General features: G+C 53.0%; 9 protein-coding genes across 9 annotated transcripts, besides 9 other annotated features; all 9 read right to left on the bottom strand.

Moving 5' to 3' along the window:
* Window positions 1-21: 21 nt before the first annotated feature.
* On the bottom strand, window positions 22-2,205 carry Tco025E_05418 (putative RNA-binding protein; the record flags this gene model as incomplete). Its single annotated transcript, XM_029372317.1, has 1 exon — window positions 22-2,205. One exon carries the CDS (start codon window positions 2,203-2,205, stop codon window positions 22-24), a length of 2,184 nt encoding a protein of 727 aa, XP_029227582.1.
* Window positions 2,206-2,653: 448 nt separating this feature from the next.
* Window positions 2,654-2,676: a microsatellite.
* A 49-nt stretch (window positions 2,677-2,725) lies between these two features.
* Window positions 2,726-3,628, bottom strand: Tco025E_05417 (DREV methyltransferase; the record flags this gene model as incomplete). The annotated part of the gene is made up of 1 exon (XM_029372316.1): window positions 2,726-3,628. The coding sequence occupies one exon, from the start codon at window positions 3,626-3,628 to the stop codon at window positions 2,726-2,728; it is 903 nt and encodes a 300-aa protein (XP_029227581.1).
* A 1,422-nt stretch (window positions 3,629-5,050) lies between these two features.
* Window positions 5,051-5,082: a microsatellite.
* An 839-nt stretch (window positions 5,083-5,921) lies between these two features.
* Tco025E_05416 (uncharacterized protein) lies at window positions 5,922-8,516 on the bottom strand (the record flags this gene model as incomplete). Its single annotated transcript, XM_029372315.1, has 1 exon — window positions 5,922-8,516. One exon carries the CDS (start codon window positions 8,514-8,516, stop codon window positions 5,922-5,924), a length of 2,595 nt encoding a protein of 864 aa, XP_029227580.1.
* Window positions 8,517-8,967: 451 nt separating this feature from the next.
* Window positions 8,968-9,000: a microsatellite.
* Window positions 9,001-10,464: 1,464 nt separating this feature from the next.
* On the bottom strand, window positions 10,465-10,902 carry Tco025E_05415 (uncharacterized protein; the record flags this gene model as incomplete). The annotated part of the gene is made up of 1 exon (XM_029372314.1): window positions 10,465-10,902. The coding sequence occupies one exon, from the start codon at window positions 10,900-10,902 to the stop codon at window positions 10,465-10,467; it is 438 nt and encodes a 145-aa protein (XP_029227579.1).
* A 328-nt stretch (window positions 10,903-11,230) lies between these two features.
* On the bottom strand, window positions 11,231-12,010 carry Tco025E_05414 (ribosome-associated protein; the record flags this gene model as incomplete). Its single annotated transcript, XM_029372313.1, has 1 exon — window positions 11,231-12,010. One exon carries the CDS (start codon window positions 12,008-12,010, stop codon window positions 11,231-11,233), a length of 780 nt encoding a protein of 259 aa, XP_029227578.1.
* A 106-nt stretch (window positions 12,011-12,116) lies between these two features.
* Window positions 12,117-12,144: a microsatellite.
* A 722-nt stretch (window positions 12,145-12,866) lies between these two features.
* Window positions 12,867-12,993: a microsatellite.
* A 263-nt stretch (window positions 12,994-13,256) lies between these two features.
* On the bottom strand, window positions 13,257-13,976 carry Tco025E_05413 (succinate dehydrogenase subunit; the record flags this gene model as incomplete). Its single annotated transcript, XM_029372312.1, has 1 exon — window positions 13,257-13,976. The coding sequence occupies one exon, from the start codon at window positions 13,974-13,976 to the stop codon at window positions 13,257-13,259; it is 720 nt and encodes a 239-aa protein (XP_029227577.1).
* A 161-nt stretch (window positions 13,977-14,137) lies between these two features.
* Window positions 14,138-14,177: a microsatellite.
* Window positions 14,178-14,399: 222 nt separating this feature from the next.
* On the bottom strand, window positions 14,400-15,422 carry Tco025E_05412 (DnaJ chaperone protein; the record flags this gene model as incomplete). The annotated part of the gene is made up of 1 exon (XM_029372311.1): window positions 14,400-15,422. The coding sequence occupies one exon, from the start codon at window positions 15,420-15,422 to the stop codon at window positions 14,400-14,402; it is 1,023 nt and encodes a 340-aa protein (XP_029227576.1).
* An 82-nt stretch (window positions 15,423-15,504) lies between these two features.
* Window positions 15,505-15,541: a microsatellite.
* Window positions 15,542-15,847: 306 nt separating this feature from the next.
* Window positions 15,848-17,356, bottom strand: Tco025E_05411 (uncharacterized protein; the record flags this gene model as incomplete). Its single annotated transcript, XM_029372310.1, has 1 exon — window positions 15,848-17,356. The coding sequence occupies one exon, from the start codon at window positions 17,354-17,356 to the stop codon at window positions 15,848-15,850; it is 1,509 nt and encodes a 502-aa protein (XP_029227575.1).
* A 353-nt stretch (window positions 17,357-17,709) lies between these two features.
* Window positions 17,710-17,768: a sequence feature (GA-rich).
* Window positions 17,769-18,264: 496 nt separating this feature from the next.
* On the bottom strand, window positions 18,265-21,300 carry Tco025E_05410 (putative ubiquitin conjugation factor E4 B; the record flags this gene model as incomplete). The annotated part of the gene is made up of 1 exon (XM_029372309.1): window positions 18,265-21,300. The coding sequence occupies one exon, from the start codon at window positions 21,298-21,300 to the stop codon at window positions 18,265-18,267; it is 3,036 nt and encodes a 1,011-aa protein (XP_029227574.1).
* A 227-nt stretch (window positions 21,301-21,527) lies between these two features.
* Window positions 21,528-21,546: a microsatellite.
* Window positions 21,547-21,567: the final 21 nt, after the last annotated feature.

The raw sequence follows: 21,567 nt of genomic DNA, 5'->3' as shown, positions 1-21,567 counted from the left end.
TAGTATATTCCAGTCCTCGTGTCACTTGCGCCTCCTCTTCGTCAACAGCGAGGCCAAGTCCTGCTCCACCTTCGCACGTCGCCGGATCTCCTCCAGTTGCTCCCGAAAGACCTCAATGAAATCGGCGTCCAGTCTCTGTCGCTCAATGAAGGGGTTTCTGTGGACGTTTTCAATGATGGAAGTGAGCATCTCCACCCCGTCCGGGGTCTGCCCCTCGCTTGCGACGAAGAGCGTCATGAGGTAGGCGTTGAGGGCCGCCTTGCTGAAGAAGAGGTAGTCCGTCTTTGCACCAAGCAGGACCCGAGTGGCGGCGTACAGAATGAGAAGCTTCTTGTGCGGATCATCGTTAAAATAATCATGCATGCGCTTCGTCAAGATACCGAACACGTGAGAAGAATTGAGAGGCGTGTAGAGAAAAATGGTGTCGTCGAGCCTCTTCTCGCTCGGCTCATCGACGCATCCGTCAACGAGGTCGCAAATGGCCTGAATAACACTCGGGCTCAATGCTTTTTCTGCCTCCCCGCAGTTGTTGTAGGTGGCGCCAAGAAGCGATTGTAGTCGAGCGTCCAGCGTCATCTCTGGCGTGGGACGCTCCCGCGTGAAAAAGGTCGGTGGCGGCGGGGCCGCCTGTGACCCCACCATGACCCCCATGGCGGGCAGCGACACCATCGCCCCGGCTTCCGCCGCGGGGACCCCTGGGCCCGCCACAAGTGCCCCGGTGGCACCGCTAAGCCCATGCAACGGAGGCGCCATCGCGTTTGCGTCGCCAGCGTCATCATGGTGACCCAGCGGGGCCGGCTTCCCGCGTCGCATTCTATCCGCCATCGTCATGGAATGGCTGCTCTTGCCGAAGCTAATGCGCAGCGGGGCACCCTTCAGGAGGGCATTGTTCAATGCAACGCGGGCCACACGTGCGTGCTCGATACTATCAAAATGTCCAAAGGCAATACCGCTAGACTGAATAAATTTAGAGTTAATAAAACCCTCAAAGGGTTCAAATAAATCTTCAATGTCTCCTTCCGTCACATCAGAAGCTAACTGTCCAAGGTACACCACATTAGTGGGGGTTTCATTAAGTGGAATACCGTCTGGAGTCAAACCCGCATCAGCAGGAGCCGGGTTACGCTGCGCCCGACCATAGTTTAATACCACCCGTGCTCCACCAATAGGCTGGTCTCGCATTAAGTCCAACGCCTGTGTGCATTCCTCAATGGTTTCAAAATGAATAAACGCCATATTCCTACTATCCAAACGTGAAATGGTTTTGATGTTGCCAAACACCTTGAAGTTCTCATTTAACTCTTCGTTAGAGACAGTCTGAGGCAAATCACCCAACCACAAAACATTGGTGGGTTCCATTCGCTCCTCGTCACGGCGGGGTCGTCGACGCCTGTCCTCATTATCGTGTCGATCATCTTCGCGTCCTCGGCGAGAGGGCCTTTGACTGTTGCTTTCTCTGGGCATCTCCAACTCCTCCTGTGTGTACTCAAACATTTTACCATAGTTAAAACGTGCTCGTCCCAGAGAGCCTCGTGCACTGAGCGCCTCCACAGCGTTCCGAGCTTCCTCCACATAACGGAAGTGTACAAAACAATAACTCTTATCTGGCACCCTCGCAACACGTATGACCCTTCCAAATTCCGAAAATACACGTCGCAAGGTATCTTCGTTATGCTCGTGTAAATCCAGGTTTCCCACCCAGACGGTGTTGGTTGGCTCCCGCAGTTCGTCGTCTCGTCGGCCTCTGTGAGAGTGTCCGCCGCGATGATCTCCAACACCGTGCCCCATAGCACCTCCATACGGCCCCTGGGGGTAGGAAGATGGCGGATATGCATGCGGATCAGCACCGGGCGGCATCATCGGGCGGCGGTCGTCTCTTGGTGCATACATCTCATTTGGGTTGCGCACAACACCCGGTGGCATCATGTGTTGCTGAGGGTGGCTCTGAAAGCCTTGCTCCACGTCTCCGCGCGGTCCAGGAATCAGGTGGGCAGGTGGCTGTGGATAACGACCAGGCGGCATGGCATAGCCGACGGGTGGCATCGGCGCCGGCGGAGCGCCACCACCCCCCGTTTGCAGTCCCGGCGCCGGCGGTCCCCCCACGCGCAGGTTGGGGGGCATGGAGACCATTCCGGGCGGCATAGGCGGCGCAGACGGTGGGGTCATGCCCGGCGGTATTTTAAAGCCGGGCGGCAGCGGCGGCATACCGGGTGGCCGTGGGATAAAACCCCCGGGCTTAGGCAGTGGCCCACTCATCCCCGCAGCACCTTGAGAAGAACAACAACAAGAAAAGAATCCTGAAGAAGCTGCGCCATTTTTAAAAACCAACCAAGAGAAACGTGGAACATGCGCAGAGAGAAGAAGTGTGGGTAAATGGGAGAAACAAAAAGAGAGAGAATAATAAAAAAAAAAGAATCAACATTAAACACTAGTGCCCAGAAGGTTCAAAGAATGACAAGTATAAAGCACCTCATTTTGCCTTCGTCCAAATTGAAAGAAAAAACAAGGAACGAAAAAAGGAGTGAAGGAACAAGTGTAGAATTGAACTGCCTCTTTGCCACTTGTCCACCCTGGCAACAAGACAACCATGATAACAGCAAAAAATAGCTTGTAAGTGTCTGAAACACAAATACGATATACGCGGCTACCCAGAATATATATATATATATTATTTATCTTCCCTTCTTCTGGCCTGCTTTCACGCATCCCTCTCGTTGTGTTGTTTTTATCCTCGCTCCGCAGAGGCTATGTCTCCGTCACTCCTTTTCAAGACGAAAACCGCATCATGAAGGACGGCGTACTCCACTCTCAAGTTGCCTTGACAGAAGTAGGGCAGCTTACACCAGCGCTCTATCTTAAAACCGCAGGGAATAAAGACATTCTCCACAAGTCGCTGGAGGGAATCCTCGAAGCTGGCGCCTCGGCAACATTCGCCTCCCTCCATTGGCAGCTTCTCCACAGGTCTTCGTTGTCTGCTTCCGGCCTCAACGAAGGGGCACCACGGCAAAACAACCGCAATAAGAAGTCTGCCATCAGGCAACAGTGAGTCACGCATCGAGTGAAGCAACTCAAGTGGCTTATCAGCGCGATCCAACACATTTAGACATGCAATCACGTCGTAGTACCGCCGTGATCCATCCTTGTTCTTGAACGGGTCTTGGTAAGGTAGCACCTCGTAGCCACGCCACCAGAGACGCCATCGCATGGGGATCGAGTATTCTGTGGCCGTCACGTGGTGGAAGAGTGGCTGCAGCCGTGAGGTGACGCCGCCATCACCGGCGCCGATGTCCAAAAGTGTCTCGAACGGCGATTTCGTTGGAATCTGTTGGCCCTCCTTCGTGCCCAAGAGTAGCTGCGCAGCCTGTGCTGTGGACATGACAAACATCCCACCGCGGTTCATTATCCCGTTGGCCGTTGTGTGGGAAACAAAACTGCGTAACATGCCGCAGATTAAGAGTTTAGTGACATTCACATCGGCTGCAAGCTTCAGCCACTCGGCCGTCTCCTCGTCCATGCGCATGCTCACATACTTTGATACTATGTGCTGTGGCAGACGCACAAGCTGCGGTGCGTAGCTGTAGGCAGGTCGCTTCCTGCTTCCACTCCAGTAGACTGACAGATCATTCATGACGTTTGCTGATGTCATTTGTCCTTTTCTTTTTCGTTTCCTCGGTCGAGAGAGAGAACTGGAGCATGCATTTTTTTTTCGTGCGGAGGGGAGAGAGGAGGGCGGCAGCAGCGCGGAAAGATAAAACGAGACTCAAAGACAGCGGCGAAACAAAGAAGCGCCCATGTCACAAGTGCACACGACAGACAACGCAGGGGGAGAGAGAGAAGAAAAAAAAAACCAAGCAAACAAAACAAATGACACTTATACACGCAAGGAGTCGAGCAGCAGCAACAATAGAAACTAGGCCCGACGCAGCAGCAACCGTAACCACGCGAGAGCAGACCAACAATAACAAAAGAAGGAGCATAAGACACATCCGTCCCGCAGCACCCGCATCAGCGGAGCCACACGCCTTTGATGGCCGCAAGAGATGCAACAAGGCAGGTCAGACCAATGAAACAAGAAACGTGCTTGGAAAAGTTACCAAGGCAGCTGCACCCTTCACACATCAGGAACTAGCCTCTCAGCAAACAAGCAAAACGGGGGAGGGGGGGGGGGAAAGCGCTCTTAATTGTAACAGCAGTGGGATAGAGTAACTCCAAAAGAATACAAAAAAAAAGAGGGGGAGGGAGGAATGCTCCGCAGGAGATGTTCTCAAATTGTTCATGGAAATAACTGGACTCGCCACAATAGAAAGGTGGCGACAACGGAACACACAGAGAAATAAGGAGAACTAGAGGCATCTAAGGGTGCAAACACAGGCCGCTATACACAGATATACATGTATATCCAACAAGGTTCTCCGAAAGGATGATGAGGGAACGGGAGTACGATTGAAGTTACAACCACTTCCCCATAGGATCAGTTGCGGCTGAAACAAAACGTCAAAATAAAGAAGAAAAAATTCATGGGTAAAACAGATATGTCTACATCGGTCCACGTAGGGAAGGGGGAATATGTAGAAAGATCCGTGAAGAGCAATAAAAAAGAGGGGGTAGAAAAAGAAATACAGAGAGTCACGCCCGGAATGCTCGTATGGGAGAAATCAATTGGTTTGCCCATGTCGCGCCTCCCATTTTTTTCCCACTCATGTCTCTAATAGCCCTATTTATTTATGGATACATTTTTTTCTTTGGTTGTTTCCGCTCAACTAGCACAACCTCTTGTATCCTTCCCCCTGTCTCCTCACTTCTTATCATCCTCCAGAAATAACCGACACGGTCGCAGAGGCAGTGACAGCCATCTTGCCGTCCATGACCCAAATATATATAAAAGACTCATGAAAAAGGACTTGTACTTCCATACGGATCCCGTCCACATTATTTTTACTTCTCGTGGACATAAAACCATCCCTCTGTGCAACCTATCCTCTCACACACACGCATACATTCACATGTGGCTCGCACTCACACGTCTCCACACATGTTGCACACGTACAACTATATATATATATATATATATATTACATACATTGCCTCAACACTTTTATCTTCTCCCATATTCGTCACCTAACCCCTTCCCTCCCCTCCTCTCCCTCTTTTTTTTTTTCTACTTCCTGTTATTAATATACTTACTAGTTTGGTCCTTGAGTAAAGAAAGGGTTTTAAGCTTTCTTCCCACCACCTGCTTACTATCTAGGGTTTAAAGTATTGCGGAGGCTCCACCCGTGGAACAGCAGAACGCGGGGAGACAACGACGTCGGTGATCATCACTGCACCACCATCACGCATCATTCTCCCTCAACGCGCCCCATGAAAGTAAAATTTAAAAAAAACCTCTGCTGTGCCGCATCCATTGGGACTTTTGTCGAGAAACAAGTCTGCCCTCCTTCTTCACTTCTCATCGATTTATTTTTGTCCCTCGCCCCACGCACGTGCCACCATCATTCACACCCTCTTCTCGCTCCACAGTTGCTGCCTACACCTCCTCGTTTGGCCAAAAAAAAAAGGTAAAAACCGCCGCATAAGTTAATCGTTTTGTTGTTGGTGGTGGTGGGTGCCGTTGTGGCTACCAAAGGCTTGGAGGAAGAGGCAAGTTTCTCGCCGCTCCACTAACTTCCTCACCGCCAAGAACGAGTATCCATCGAAGATATATCTGACGCAAGGAGCGATAAAGCGACGGCAAAAAAAAAACTGCAAAATAACAAGAATATGTATGTGTCAATGAAAGTCACGCTCTCATGAGTGAAATGATGTCTGCCATTATTTACGGCACCGGTACCTGCCGGTAATTCAGATACTTCTCCCAATACAAGAAAACACCCACTACGAGCAAAACGAGCACGCCAATGGTAGATGTGAGCTTATACAGACTACATGCCGCTTCGTACCTCAGATAGCTGTGGCTCACTCTGTTCAAGCGGCCTGCATGCGCCTTTTTCCGCGAAGTGCACCGCAGCAAGCTGTTCACGGAGTAGTTTAACCGTCTCCCTTTCACGACGCAGTTGATTCTCCACTTCCTTCGTTTCCTCCAACTCTTTTTGCATGCGGGCTACCTCTTGTTCAAGTTGCTCAACACGTTTCTGTGTCTCACAAGCCGCCTGATAAAAATGTGAGAACTCTTCCACGAGGGACTCCAATTCCTGCATTTCTGGAGTTATGCGGACACAAATAGGTGCTGCCTCCGACGCCGATGACGGAGCAGCATCCGCATTGCTCCTGGGAGTATCTCCTGGGGAGAAGTTGCCTTCAGCACCTCTCAACACACTTGAATAGATTTTTTTTATCCCTGCTTGGCTCTCGGGTCCGTTTACATTGTTTCCCTCCCCTCGTACCTCCTCGCTCTCCGCAGCTTCTTCCACGCATGGCTTGTGTGAAGTTTCAAGCTTAAGCTCTTCGACCTCGTACACCTCCTTCCCCGTACGGTCCGCTTCATCCTTTGCTGACGTTTGCCTCGTGTCAGCAGCCCCCGCCTCCTCCTCTTTCTCATCGCCCTCATCAGGGAAAATTGGGCTTTCATCCTTGAAAGCCTCCGCCAATCGCCCGTCGCGTATTGCCTTGGGATCCGTTCTGGCCGCAGGGGAAATCTCACCCACCACGTGGGTCCCAACCCCCGTGAGAGTGAAGATCTTCGGCGCCTGCGTCGCATCCGGTTGCCGCTGTGGCGTGCATCCCAGCACCACGTGCCGCTCATTTTCCGTGTCGACAATCACAATGTTGTACGGTGGCTCCTCCGACCCCGCTTTTTTGCTGGACAACCTTCCTCTGCATGCGTCTCGAAGCTCTTCATCAAGAAATGGTTTGTCCTCCTTGTCAAGTGGTATGTGAAGAGATCGCCGCAACGACGGAACCGCAAAGTCTTTCCCTCTGTGTGCGTCATCAGGATAGTCCAGTGAATCTCTTCTCCGTCGCTCCTTCAACTTGATACGTGGATCATCCCATGTTGACCGTCTACTTGTTTTTTCGACATAATACCTCCTTCCGTCTTGTGTGAACCTCTCCTCCCACTCAGGTGGTAATGGCTGATGGGAACGCTGTCGCGTAACATCAGTGAGTTGAGGCACCGTCATCATGCGACATCCCGTCACGGCAAAATTGAGGTCCCTAGCGAGTCGTTGAAGAGCCGTAATGGAATTGTAACCGCAGACAAGCACTGAGGTGAGAAGGTTGCCAAAGCAAAGCGAGGGAACCAACATGGTCGCGGTGTTGTGGTCAAGCATTCCTGGCAGCGTCATGTTTTGCCTGGTTGACCAGTCGGGTTTTTCCCCATCGGGTACCGCCTGACTGCGTGCCGGTGTAGAAGAAGACAACCAATTCTGCACAGCGGCATCCTCGGCAAGGCAGAGAAAGTGAAAGGTTGCCGAGTGACAATCATCAGTAAAGAGCGTTAGGGAAAAAAGAAGCGAAGTTCCTGCGCTAGAATGCAATAGCCCCATTTCCGTGGCACAGGTGAAGTTGCCAAGACCTATATCGAGTGCCTCCAGGGCATGATTGGCGTGCTCAGCCGGCATTGCTCGGGCATGACACACGTAGGCTTCAGCTGGTACATCGCCGTTCAAGTCGGGATGTGTCTTTTTACTCTCATCATGATGGCGCGTCGACGGAGGGCCTTCCAGGTGCAAGGCAAGTTCCACGCAGTCGTTGCTCAAATCAAGAAGATCCACGATGCACGCCGCATCAAAAGCGATGAATGTTGACTCGGCACGGACAAAACGATGAGTCCCGGAAATGCTGGTATCGCTATTGGCAGGATTCGTTTCATTGCTGCCTTGCACCGATCCTGGAACTCTTGAAGACGCCAAAGGGCATGACATGGCATTAAGTTCTTGCTCTTGAAGCTCGACGGTGCGGTTCATGACCATAAAAATCCCCTGTGGTAGTAATCCACACTTCTCAGGGGTTCCTATTACACCTAATTGTCTCATCTCTTGAGTTGCACCGTAGACAAGCACCATGGCATTCAAGCATTCATCTACTACGGCTGAAACTGCCGGAGACAACACGGTCGTCAGAAGAGGGTCTAAAGAAGTCAGTAGTTCGTAACGCATTTGGGCACTACAATCCCCCTTTGTGACACTCCCAACATTTTCAGAGGACCCCGGCGGCATGGGCAATTGTAATGCGAACAGAACATCCGTTGTGCGCTCTAACAGTCTCTCGTTAGCGTTGCAGTGACGCAAGACATCTAACAAATGCGGAAGACTTTCTTTTACTTCGGTGTCGTTCATGTGCTTCTTGAGACAGTCCTCACAAAGCTGCAGTGGGGCGCCAAAAACCTGTGTCATGGCATCCAGCTTTTGCTGCCTGCTTGCAGGATCCGTGGGTTCCGGTTCTTCACCTGTGTCTTTGTGGTCGCAGCCACCCTGGCCGCGCGACAGCGCCCACGGCTCGCCGCAGAACGACTGCAAGGCCACGCTAACAGACCAACGACGGTAGGGCAACGCATCTGCATCACCCCCCATAGGCATAACTTTGCCGCAACGGACTGCCACGCGGGAGCTGCGGATCCCGTTCCGAGGTTTCAGAATTAGACAGCAGCCGTGAATCAGAGTGCTCTACAGGGCTACCTGCCTAGGCGATTCCCTATAAAAATATTACTTCAATCCCTTTGTTACTTTTCCCTAAATGTTGTCGGTACGCTTTACCCGTGTTACCTTTGTTGTTGTTGTTAGCACCGCTCTCCTCTTGCTTCCACTCGCAAAACTCATCACCGCCGGCGGCGCGTGGTGGTGCAGCGAAGCACGGCAACAGCAGAGGAAAAGAGGAGGCGTACAACTGGCTGCCTGGGCGGCAGCGCAATGCACAGCGAGGAACCACGGTGCAGGAAGGGAAGCGCGGCCAACGTCGTGCAAAGAGTGGGAGGTGACGATGTCGCTGATGTGCCTCCAAGCGGAGCCGAGGAACCAGAGAAAGAACAGCAATAATAATAATAACAAGTAACAAAAAAAATAACTATTTTGAAATGGCACCGCAAATACAAAAGACAGAGGCCGCAACACTCACAGACGCGCGCCCAAGAAGGAGGGAGAGGGCTCGACAAAAAAAAAAAAAAGAGCAGCACTGCATTGAAAAGTCTGGAGCTCCCTTTCTCCCATTTTGCAGCACAACATCGGTGGCCCGACGGCCTCCAGTGGCAATACGCATCCACCAGAGTTTCGTTGTCCGTCCTGCGCACAGGGTGCGCTCCAGCCTGAGCTTGACAGGCCCATGCTTTTTCTGGGCAGCTGTCAGTTAGAAGCAAAAGAGGGCACGCATCACATCCTCACATTACGCGGAGCACGCCCCCCGATTCCACTTTTTTTGGGAGTATTCAAGCAAAGTTGGCGGTATTGCCGCGCTGCGTTTAATAGGGAGGCGCCAACCAAAACATCAACGGCTAGTCACAGAAGAGAAATGAAGGCTTGGTCACATCTCAGCTGTCACTGATGCCAAAAACAACGAAGACGCAGCCGCCGCCCTCGTCGCTTCACTCTCCCCTTCCTTCATGAGGCAGATCTTACGCGAGTGCAGGTACACACCTCCCCGCGGCGCTGATGTTGCTTCTGAAGATGGCGTGCCACAAACCAAGGCACAGCTTCGCAGTGTGCAGAGAATGTCATGAGGTAACCGCCGTCCTTTTCCCCACGCAAAGCGGGACAAGACAAAATAGGCTTCTCAAAGGCAACACAAATAAGAAAAAAGGGAGTTGAAGTTTTTCACGCTGCGCCACCCTCCTGACTTTGTCCCGTGCGCGCCGCACACTTCTCAGGTTTCATGCCCGCCGCCCCCAAGCGGGCCGCACAGGGGGCGTTGCCGAAGGAAAACAAACACAACGCAAGAAGACCTCCACACGCCATTTCTCTGTCGTCGAGGCGGTGCGAGTCCCAGCCCGGCCCACCGTGTTTGGTACGACCCTCACGGAGGCGCCATCGTTGATGCCGACTGCCGCCAAGCGCAAGAAAAAAAAAAAAGTGGGGGGCAAAAGAGGGGAAAAAGTGAGGAAACGCAGTCGGAAGTTGGAGTGCAACACCACCATTAACTGATGCACGCCCACAAAGCGAGGGAAAAATATGTCAAAACAAAGGAAACAACGGGGGGAAGAAAAAATAAGAAAATAAAAGAGGAAGCGAGAGAGGGAGATGAGGGTAACTGCAGAATTCAAGGCAAGAGTAAACCGTTGCGAGATAAATACGCAATGTTCGTCGCTAATGCAGCATCAGAATCACGGACCAAAAGCGTGTGGCCTCCTTCGGAAGTCGCGGCTATTTCACAATGCCTCACCCGCCGAATCAGCCACACGTGCCTCCTTCCGCCCAATCTGTGCTTTTTTAAATTTATCTATGTGTGTGTGTATTTTTTTTGCTTTTTTTTACCCTTTTGCTTTTGGCTCCTCAATTCCATGTGCTCCCTTGCATATGCACGGTGAGGGGAGATTTGCTAAACAATGGGGCCCAAGAGGCTTCCTCTCTCCTCCCTCACGAACTTGTGCAGAGCCTTGTAGGTTGGCATGCTTGCCACGACCGCAGGCGGCTGCTCGTCCATCACAAGCCACTTGAACAAATCGCTATCAAAGTGTCGGAGGATCGTGTCGTACTCATCCAGCTGCTCGCGTGGCATCTTATCGAGAGTCTTGCGGGAGAACACGCCCAGAATGACGTCCATCTCCACCATACCGCGGTAGGCGGACTGATAGATGAGGCGGCGACGCTTTGCCTCATCGGTCTCACCCAGCGGAGCCGACCGTGTATCGCGGAACTGCAGACCACTCTCGGCTTTGGCTTTGTCCACCACACGCGGATCTTCCTTCCACATCTTTACCAATTCCTCGTGGTTCTTTGCGCGTGGCGCAAGTCGTCGAGAGAACCGCCGCAGCATTCCTTCGGATCCCAGCAATAAATAAGTGTCAAACTGTCTTTCACACCCTACAGCTCGCTTGTTATCTTCCCGCCTTTGCAACCGTCACCAGTGGAAGAAGGAGGAGAAGGTGCAGAACGCAGAGGACGGCAGGCATAAGAGGCGGCGACGCGACGTTATCCCGAGCAGAACAAAACAAAATAAATAAATAAAAAAGAACCGGGAGACACTAATGATAAGAGGAGAAGCCACGAAGGTTCGTAATGAAAAATAAAGCATGTGAACGACGTGCAAGATTCACTTCACCCAACGTGAAACCGGCAGCAGCAGCAGAGCTCTTGGACTCGCATCACCAAAGACCTTTGCGGGCTGTCTGTTGCATCTTCCTCAAAGAGCCCTTCCTTCGCCGCTCTGTCTTGTGCGCCGTTACGATCGTCGTGGGGCGTTTGATGGGACCCGCCTCCAGAGGAGGCACCCACGAGGCCTTTTGAATCATTTCTCGGAGACGTCGCAAGCAGGCCTCTTTGTTCTGATGTGCACTGCGATGCTCATGGCTTGAAATAATCAGTATCGCTTCGTCCGCGGTAAGCGCCTTGCCCTGCTCATTTTCCTTCAGTCTACGAATCAGCTCTTCGTCAAAGTGTTCACTGAGAGCCGCGATGCTGGCACGCAATTCCACCTTGTTGCTGCTGCTGTTCGCCCCTTGGCCCCCCGGTCCACCGCCACGCACCATACGCAAAGTGTAGCAACTCTCGTCTATCTGGATATCCCGCAGTTGTGCGAGGCGGTAGTATCCCTCCTCCTTGAAGGAGCTAATGTGCGAGCGACAACACTGCAGGCGGAGCACCGCAGGTACCGCACAACTCACAGATTCCACGGTTAAGATCGGAGTCGGCCTGCTGAACCAGCGACGAACAGTCGCGGCAGCATAGCTCGGCCTTTGGTAAATGGGGAATCGATGGGGAGATGAGGAACTCAAGGACATTTTATCCTCATCCCTGAGCGGGCGAATAAATGACGAGGTAAACTCGTCAGAGGCGGCAGTTGCAGCAGAGTGCAGAGAGACTACGGTGGGGCAGCAGCTGCGTGCCGCACTTGCACGTATGCAACGCGACAATTCACCCCTCATCTGCGCCTTCTCTCCCTCTGTGTGGAAGCGTGTTGCCGGTTCTCCAGTACTTCCTTCAGCCGCCGTCGATGCGTCTCTTCGCTGTCGCCGCCAGAGGCGCTCCCGTTTTGTTTGTTGTTGTTGTTTGTTTGCTTCCTCGCAAACCGAAGAAAGGGAAAAAGGAGAGCCAGAACAACACCAGGCAACACGCGTACATAGTCGGGGCTCAGATCTTCAGTTAAACGGAGGGCCGTTCAACGACGGCCGCGGACGGAAAAGATCGGGACGGATGTGTGGTTGCAGTGCGCTAACAACACCGCCCAAATGCCCCTCCTCCGCCAACCACGCAGGAGAGGATACGCGAAAGGGAGATGCCATGCGGCCACCCTGCCACGGCGCCGCACCCTCCACCAGAATTCAGTACCGAGACGCAAATTAACTTCACCGCTTGTGCCCCCATGGCTCGGCGCAGTGGAATGGATGGCGCCCAGCACACAAGTGAGGCACACCTTTCCTTATTCAAGTCCTTCTTGTGTGCCAGTCACCAACCGGATTAGCGGCACATTTCGGCATTTTTACTTGTATTTTTTTTCTTTTATCTCTTGTTGTATGCTTCTGGGTACGCCCACCGCGTCTGTAATGCACACCACGCACCGTACCAATGATTACGCTGTGACCATTGCTATGAGCAACCTACAGTTACATTGCTGTGTGTGCGTGTGCGCGCATGTGGACATTGGCAGCAATACAAAAATAAAAGGAGAAACAATAAGAAGCCACTGTGCTGTCAAGGAAACGAAGAGTGATGAAAGCAGCCCCAATCTCCTTCAGTGCGAGGGCGCTGACGCCGTTTTCTTGTGTTTCGTTTTTCCAGTGGAGCAAAGAAGAACAAACAGAAAAATTAAGAACAGGACAGGTAAAAAAAAAAGAAGAAGAGAGAAGAAACAAGAACTACAAAAGAAAGTAAATAAAAGTAAATGATCAGAAAAGAAAGAGAAAGGAAAGGGATGGAGAAAAACGAGGAGGCTGCATATATTACTATACGCACGCGCTACCCACCACACCACAGCTCAAGCTTCCCGCGCCACTCCCACGTGAATCACTCGTCATTTTGTTCCCTTTTTCGTCTGCCGCCCACTCGCCCGTTCTAAAACCCTACAGCTGTGTGTGTGTTTTTCTTTGCGTGTATGCGGCTCTCCTTCTCCCTCCCCTCCCCCTCCTTCTGTACTAATGGCGCCACCACTTGCCCAGCGACTCCACTATGCTATCACGCCAATTGCTTGTATGTCCTTTTCGCGTTGGGGCAGTCCCACACCCAGTGCCGCACGGTGCCGAGTTCGGTTTCAAGCTCCCCAATCGCCTTCGCAGCAAACTCCGCCGGCACCTTCGTCTTGAAGGACTCCACGATCTCCACGCACCCCATGAGGTACCGCTCGCGCTCCAACGCGTTCCAGACCTCACGCTGCACCACAAATCTGGCCTTCATTATAGCCGTGTAGCGCCGCTCCGTCATCGCCGCCCAGTGCAGCACAGCCTTGAGGTAATTCAGCTTTTTCTCGATGTATTTTCGTCCCGCCTCGTTGCTTGAGCAGTCACCCAGGAAAAACCTGTAAATCGGGAACTGCCGCTGGTACAAAGCCTTGTAGAGAAGATCGTGCGAGTTCACGCGGTCGGTCCAGAATGAGTCAAAATCATACGTCCAGGATATGTTCAGCAGGCGCTTGGTGTCGTCCTCCACGCAGCTGAGCAGGTACAGCTCCACCGCGGACAGTTTAAGCCCCGGAGGAGCCTCCACCTCCGGGACGTGGCTGAACTCAAAGCTACGATACTTCGACAAGTTGGTGATGCGCTTCAGCCAAGACTCCTTCGTCGCCCAGTCCTCCAGCGGGATAGACCCCCACACCGTGAAAATGCCCCGGGTTGGCGCAGCAAGGACCGATGCAGCGGGGGCGGCCATCATCAAACCCTTCAAAAATTGACGGCGCATTTCTGTGTGTTAGGTTTTCTACTTTTTTCCTAACAGCGTCTTTTTTGTTGTTGTTTTTGTTTTCTACTCCTGGGTTTTGCTTCGTGTAATGGCTAACTTTTAGTGTATGTTCTGTGTGCCTCGGTTTTGTTCGCGGGCAGACGACGGGTTGCTGGAAAGCGACAAAAGCAAAAACGAAAACAACAACAACAAACATAAACACCACAGGGGAAACAAAAAGAGTAAACGGGGGTGTAAAAGTAGCCCAAACGCATTCGTGCATGCGCTGCACCGTCATGGTAGCCTGTCGAAGCGCGCAGAAACGAGAAGAGGAACATGGTATGTTTCTCAACGGAGCAAAATATCTCGCCTCCCCGCATCAAGAATAAATGTGGTGGCCGGTGTATCCATAATAACCGTGAGAAGAATGCACGGCAAGAGAATTCAGTAGGGTCTGTGATACGAGTACAGTTTTCCCATATTATACGGCGCATTTCTTTCTCTCTCGAGGTGCCGCAGGGCCTCGCCCCGACCCATCAGAGAGCCGTCTAGTCCCCTTACAGCTGGAAAATGCTTCGGTAGCTCCCTTCGCGTGAGGGTCGCAGGCCCGTCGAATTCCACGCGCTCGTCATTGACGTGGGACGTAGGGCCCATCCGCGGCTCCGGCACTGCGCGGACGCCCTCTGGCACAGAGCGGCCATGAAACGGGCGAAATGGCATGTAGTCCGAGGGCGGCGGCTGCGGGCCGCCAGGCAACTCCGTCTGCACTCGCACGTAACGCAGCAGACTGGGCCCATACTGCCGACGCACCTTTTCAGAAAATCGCTCCGCGGCGTCTACCATCACACGCCGCAGCGACTCCTCGTGAGAAGACGGGGATGTCGTCGCTCCATGCGGATTTTGTTTTTCCTGCCGCTGCCGCAAGCGCTCCTGAAATATGACCTGATCAATAGACATGCCATGAAACGCCTCACGAAACTTGCGATCGGCATCGCCCCGCACGAACGGCTTTCGGCGACGCGTCGAAGAAACTTTAGAGGAAGCCGACGATGGTGCAGCGGGCGTATCCCGCACCGGTGACGCAGTTCTGCGTGCGGCCACGCGATGGAGCCCAAGAGCCTCGTCATGCTCCGCACGCCTCTGCGGGTCCATCAGGACGTCGTAGGCCTCGGAAACGGCACGAAACTCCACTTCCGCCCGTGCCTTTTGCTCGTCGTTCACGACGTCCGGGTGGCACTCGAGTGCGCGGCGCCGGTACGCGGCCTTCATCTCCTCCGTCGTCGCCGCACAGTCGACGCCGAGGCGCTTGTAGCAATTTGCAACCGGCACGCCCGAGTTCCCCACAAACCGCACAGCCATGTGCAACGTGCCACGCGGAGTCAAACACCACCACCGCTGCGGCAGTGACGGTCGCGTGCACCGCAGCGCGCCGCGAAGACCCCCGCCGCCGCAACTCCCGCAACGCATCCAAAGCAGCGGTGATCTCCCCGTCAGTCTCCACGAACTCGTGCCTGCGCAGAACAGTCTCCAGCCGGTACGTCGACCCCGCCAAACACACACACACAAACACACACACGCACACAGACTTCCCTTCAACTGCGCGTGCGGTCCTCCTTGAATACGAAACGCGAAATAAGAACGGTAAAAACCACCAAAGGGAAGAAGAAAAAAAAAAGAGAGCGAGACAGAAACGAAACACTGGGCGAAAGAACCTGGCACGGTGTAGAAGTTCATGATGTCGCTGCAGCTCCACATGCATGGAGACACCCATATAAAGCTAGGTCCATCTCGCCCCTCTCCACCCCGCCCCACCCAACACGTCGGCTTTTCAGTGGCGTGCGAGGAACCCGGTGCAACACCACCCTTCCCCACATCGCCCGAGTGGACGGGTATTAATGTGAATGGGAGTGCGCCTTCGCTTCTCCTCTACGCGTTCTTCTTCGCTCTTCGAGGGCACGCCAGTGGGAATCCACAGACCACCCCCGCAACGCCGCCAGCGTCTCAGCAAGACCCTTTTGACTCACACGTTTAAAGTTCATTGACTGTAACTTTTCTGAAAGATGTGGAGACATCAGTGACCGCGCGGCAAAGCGACGTTGATTACTGCTTGCCTCCACTGCGGAAGGGTTTTTCCTTCCTCTTACTCTTGAGGCGTCCACAAATACGTGCACGGATTGGCATCGTCTGTGATGTGGCAAGCAATCCTTGCTATGTGCACGCGGATCCCAGTTAAAATACTGCCATCGCATAAGGGCCCCCACCGTCGCCGTGGGACTCTTCCACACACCGACTTCATCTGGGTCCATTTCCTCCCGCAGCAATTTTCGGGGAGGGCTTGTTGATGACGCCTCCGCCGCAGACTCCTGCACCTCCGCACCCCCGGCGGGCAGAAGCTCCTCTAGGCGAAGGCACAGACCCAGAGCCTGGGGACAAGCCTGTTGCAGGTCCTGCAGCAACTGCTGTACCCCACGCTGGGAGACGCCACAGGAGGAAATCGTGGCAAGAGACATGGGCGGGTTCATTGAGGCGCGGTCAATCCCTTTTTTCGAGTCCTGTGAGAAAATTCGGGACACCTGCTTCTGTGCCGTGCAAAACGGCGATGTGGAAGACGCGAGTGCAACACCCGCCCTCGTGTATGGCAGTGCATCCGTGGAAAAAGAAGCACCAAATAGGGGAATGTGCCTCTTTTCGTGCCTCTGACGCAACAACGCCGGAGACGGCGGGCTTATTTTTGCGCCCCGTGTGAGGTCCTTAAAGAGAGACGCCGCAGCAGCGTGCAGTGAATCGTGACTGGCATCACGGCATAGAACAGACGCAGACGTTGTTGCGCAGTAAGTTTTGATACTACTGCCGCTCGTGCTGCTGCTATGACCCAACGCCCAAGACTCCTTTTGGATGACCCCTCCCAAATGCTGAAGCAATTCGTCCCACGCGTGCGGCACTTCCTCCGCCACGGCCGTCGTCGTCGTCGTCGTCGTGTTCGTCGTGGCACGCGGTACGCGAGGCATCAGCAGCACCACATGCACATCCAGAGACGCGTTTCGCATCACCCCCTTCAAGTCCGGGTGTTCATTCATGTGATGTCGATAAGGATTCGTGATGTTGGGATGACCGTGAATGGAAACCTCGTACTGCTCTCGCGACATGGTAGAGAGAGCGTGCTGACGCGGAATGCGCAGACCAAACAGTCCACCGCCTAGCTTGACGCCAAGACCACCCTTCATATGATTCCACGCGTGCCGACGACCGTCACGCAAGCCAAAACTATTCGAGAGGCGCTTGTACCGTCCCTGGCTGCCGTGTGTATGGCGGGTATGGATTGCCCCGCCGCGTTTGGTACGCCCACGCAAGAAGTCACGAGGACCCCATCGCCCCAGAAAACAACAGCCCACACGAAGCATGAAATAGCAAGAGACACCTCTCTCCTTCCAAGGGACAAAAAGGAACTAACAAATACAATCAACTAACTTATGCCGCCTTTTTCTGCCCCCCCCACCTTTTTTTCAGTGTTCGTTCCACGACCGTGGGTGAGAAGCAGGGCTAACACCACACTTCAAAAAAAAATACCCTCCCCTCTCCTCTCCCTGGCCCACAAAAAAGAAAAAACATGCCATGGCAGTGAAGGTGTGAGGGATGCAAAAGCATCTTGGCCCACGCAAGCACTAGACGCCTGTGGGCACACAGCGGAACCCACGGGTGGGATTTGGTCACGTTGCAGTTCACCGTTCCCTCTGGAGCAATCCTTTTCACACCGCTCCTTCGTTTTCTGTTGTTGTTGCTTCTCTTCGCTTCTTTTTCCTCCTCTTACTTATTTTACCTCGAGAGGCAAGTTATAGCACTTACATCGCAATGGAACTCTCGTCAGCCGCACAAAACAATAACAAAAGGGGGGAAAAAAAGCGGAAAAAGCACGGCCACTCACACGGCGCACCATCATTTCCCGCTCGCCCCCGCCACGAACCCCATCATTCTTTATCATTACGGGTCTGGCGGCCCACACAACCTTCCGACGCCTCAGGCATGCGGGACGGAAGGGGAGGGGAGAGGGCACCATTTGCGCCCCTGCCGCCAAGCAGGAGGAAGAGAGGGCCGCAAGCTTGGCGTACCATAGACCGCCTGTGTGGACACCTCTGCGCACTGCGAAAGCAAAAAAAAGAAAAGAAAGCTGCGGGAAAGAGCATAATAATCAACGACACACAACGAAAAAAAAAAAAAACTGATGCAGCGACAGTTTTGGTTCATTTTTTTTTGTTTTCAACTCTTCGCTTGATAAGTCCAACGACATTACAAAAAAAGTAAGAAGTCAAAATTATTGCTTCTCCTTCGCTTCTTTTACCCATGCTGCAATGCGGGCCTGCAGCTTCTGTCGCGCCTCTGTGACATCCTCTCGTGCGTTAAACTCCTTCACCATGTTCTCATCCAGGTATTCCTTCGTAAAGGGATGCTTGCTCTCAGAGAGGAGAACATGGTGAATTGTATCCTCATTCACATACACCAGGTCGTTCAAGTCCTTCACATCGGCTGGGAGCGCCACTGGGCGGAACAGCGGCGTCAAGAGCAACGCATCCATAGCAAAGTCCGGTGCCTCATCCCACAGCGCCTCATCCTCGTGGACTTCCTGCGATATAGCCTCAAGCGTCGCGGCAATTTCCCTCAGCTTCCAGATGAGGTGCTCGCCCACCAGGCCACGCTCTGTCACCGTGTCAATCGACTGAAGAATATCTTTCAGTGGGACGCCGCAGTTACAAAGAGACCGCATAAAGTTTTGGAAGCGTCGAAATTGCACCAGACAATCTACCAGCCGGGTGAGAATTTCGCGAGGACGAAAGTTGTAGCGTTCGGGGTACTCAATCTTCAAGTTTTTGCTTTCGGCACCTGCAAAACTAACAAGACTGCGAGCCAGCATCTGACTAATCTGCTGTGCCACCATATTCTGTGCCACACCCTTTGAGAAACGGATGGCCAGCTGAATGAATAAGTTCATGCTTGCTTCAAAAAGTAGTATTCTTTGCTGCAGCCCCAAGCCCAGTTGATGGTACGTCAGCGGCGCCTCATCCCCATTCTCACTGTCGCCGCCCTCCTCCTCATCCTCCTCATTTGCAACTGTGTTTCGAGTACTGCTATTACGAGTGCGGTTTCCCTCTCTTCTGCCTTGCACTGTCAGTGCATTGTCACTGTCACCATTCTCACCGCTAGTGCTGCGAGGCACACGGGCATTCTCGCTCAAATCCGCCCCCTGCTTCACGAGTTGATTCATCTGCGTGAGGGTTTCAACGAGTTGATCAACGGCCTCATTCACGTCAGCCGTCACCATGTGTGAGAAGCGTTCCAGGATGGTGCCATCGGCCTCGAATTCCTCACGAACCGGCTGGCATAACGATTCAAACGTGAGAAAGGACTTTATACAGTAGGAAAGCATATACCGTACGGAGACCTTTTCGTAGGTCGATTTCTCCACGGCAATGTAGCACAGGACACAACTACGCACAATATGCTGCGTAAACCACGGATGCGAAGTCAGAGCCCGTTTCGTCTCCTTGTTTTGCAAGAGCCGGGTGAGAAAGGTTGGAAAGAGTGCGTGGGTGTGTGGCTTGGGGAAATACGTTGTGTTACCCATCAGGATCAGCATCAAGGAAATAATGTGCTCAAGGTCAAAGTATTCCAGTGGTGCCATCTCTACGCCCAGAATAACCACGTCCACCAGCTGCTGGGGCAGGTACTTCCATTCCTCCGGTGGCTCCTTTGAAAGCACGCCGTCGGACGAGGGGTTCATGATCTTCACAAGCCAGGCGGCGATGCCGTTGAGGGCCTGCACACGTTTTCGCCCGAGGGTCTCGGAGCCAAGCAACCCCTCAATGAGTGACTTCTCCGCCACGTACGCCGCGCGTTGCTGCGGTGACACCTGCGGATGCGTCACATCGCGCTCCACCCGCTGATGAATCCCAATCATCACCGCCGCGCTCAACATGATCGAACGCGCAACAAGGAAGAAGAGATGCACCGAAGGTTTGAACGGACCACTCATTGCAGGAAATACAGGGAGGGGGTGGGTCTCATCGTAGTGAACGATGCGCTCCACGTCGTCGCCGAAATCCACCACCGTGTTGTCCGCGTTGTCCTCCAGGACGTAGTAAGGGGGAATAGTGCACGGATCGTAGGCTGTTCCAAACAGCGGAAGTGCGGCTTCCAAGAGCACATCATTCATCTGAGACATAAAATATCGTGAGGACAAAGGCAAATTGTGATGCACCGTCTTGGTATAGCCGGCGTTAAGCCGTAGTGCGGTGCCAAAAAAGCGAAGCGTTGGCTCACGAGAGATCTTCGATCGCAGAAGCGCTAGAATAATGCGCTTGTTACCTGCACAGGATGCCTGCATACAAAACTGTAATTCGGATATCTTGCTAGAATGATCGTCAGTCTCTCTCGGGAACATCCCCATCAGATGAACCCACTCCGCGGACATCAAATGCGGAGGAACAAGGCGGTTGCTGCGACTCTGGGCGGAGACGCCCAAGAGCGCACCTAACACCGTGCCATATTCCAGTTGCAAGCCTGTGGACAACGCGTCGTTGCAAAACAAATGCGAACGCACGAAAAGTTCCAGGGTGGAGGTGCAGGAGACAAGAGCGTAGAGCGCCTGTCGCAACGTATTCAAACCTGCCGTGTTCTCCAAGGTGGCAGAGAGCAGGAACTCAGTGAGGGTGCTTAAAATCCCATTGACAATATACACGCAATCGCTGCCACGCGGCTCAGGCTTTGTGGAAATGTACGCAAAAAGAGCATCAACTGCTGCCGAATTAAATCCACTTGATGCAAAATAAGGCAGCATGACAACACCAAGCGGCTGTCTCTCACTGTCTCGCTCAAGTGTGGCGCAAACAGCTTCACATGTCTCCCGCATCGCCGGAGTGACGCCTTGCGCGGAGTCAATAGCCTGTGCCAAGGCTTGCATCTGGCTTGCCAAAACCTGATGTATATTACCCAATGCGCCGCCACCGTGCGATGTCGCTGATGCCGCTGATGCACGTTGCATCGCAATTGCCTGATCAATATGCCTTTGCAACTCCCCAAACTGGGCGCCAGAACCCGCCGTGTGCCACTCACCAGCAAACCAAACCATAAACCTGGGGACGCTGCGCACATCGAACCTCTCAACGCAGTCGCGGTTGCGGTCAATGTTACACCTGCAGAACTTCACAAAGGTTTTGTACCGTTCGCTCAGCGCCGCGTAGTGCGGTTTAACCTCCTGGCACGGCCCACACCAGTCTGCGTAGAAGGCGACCACAACAATGGGATTGTCCCTGGTGAGGGAGAGTAAATGTGCCAGTCCATTGATCTCCAGCATGGGTGCTTAAGTGAAGTGCCTTTTTGTCAAAAACAAAAACTATAGGACCTTCTTTTCAAATCGTCTTCTGTCACTATAACCCACACAAACCAGAACGACGACGAAAACGGCAAAACTCGAGAGGAGGGCACCCCCAGATTTTGTCATAGAAAAGGAAGAATAATAAACGAAGAAGAAACATAAGGAATTGGGCAGCTAAAAGGACACCCACACGCACAGAGGATGGGATATATATATATATATATAAGTAGAAAAGGGCGAGGGGTG

This window comes from Trypanosoma conorhini (genome assembly GCF_003719485.1).
Source record: "Trypanosoma conorhini strain 025E chromosome Unknown Tco_14.4_contig_00315, whole genome shotgun sequence".
Taxonomy (NCBI): Eukaryota; Euglenozoa; class Kinetoplastea; order Trypanosomatida; family Trypanosomatidae; genus Trypanosoma; species Trypanosoma conorhini.
This window is presented reverse-complemented; position numbering and strand designations above follow the sequence as displayed.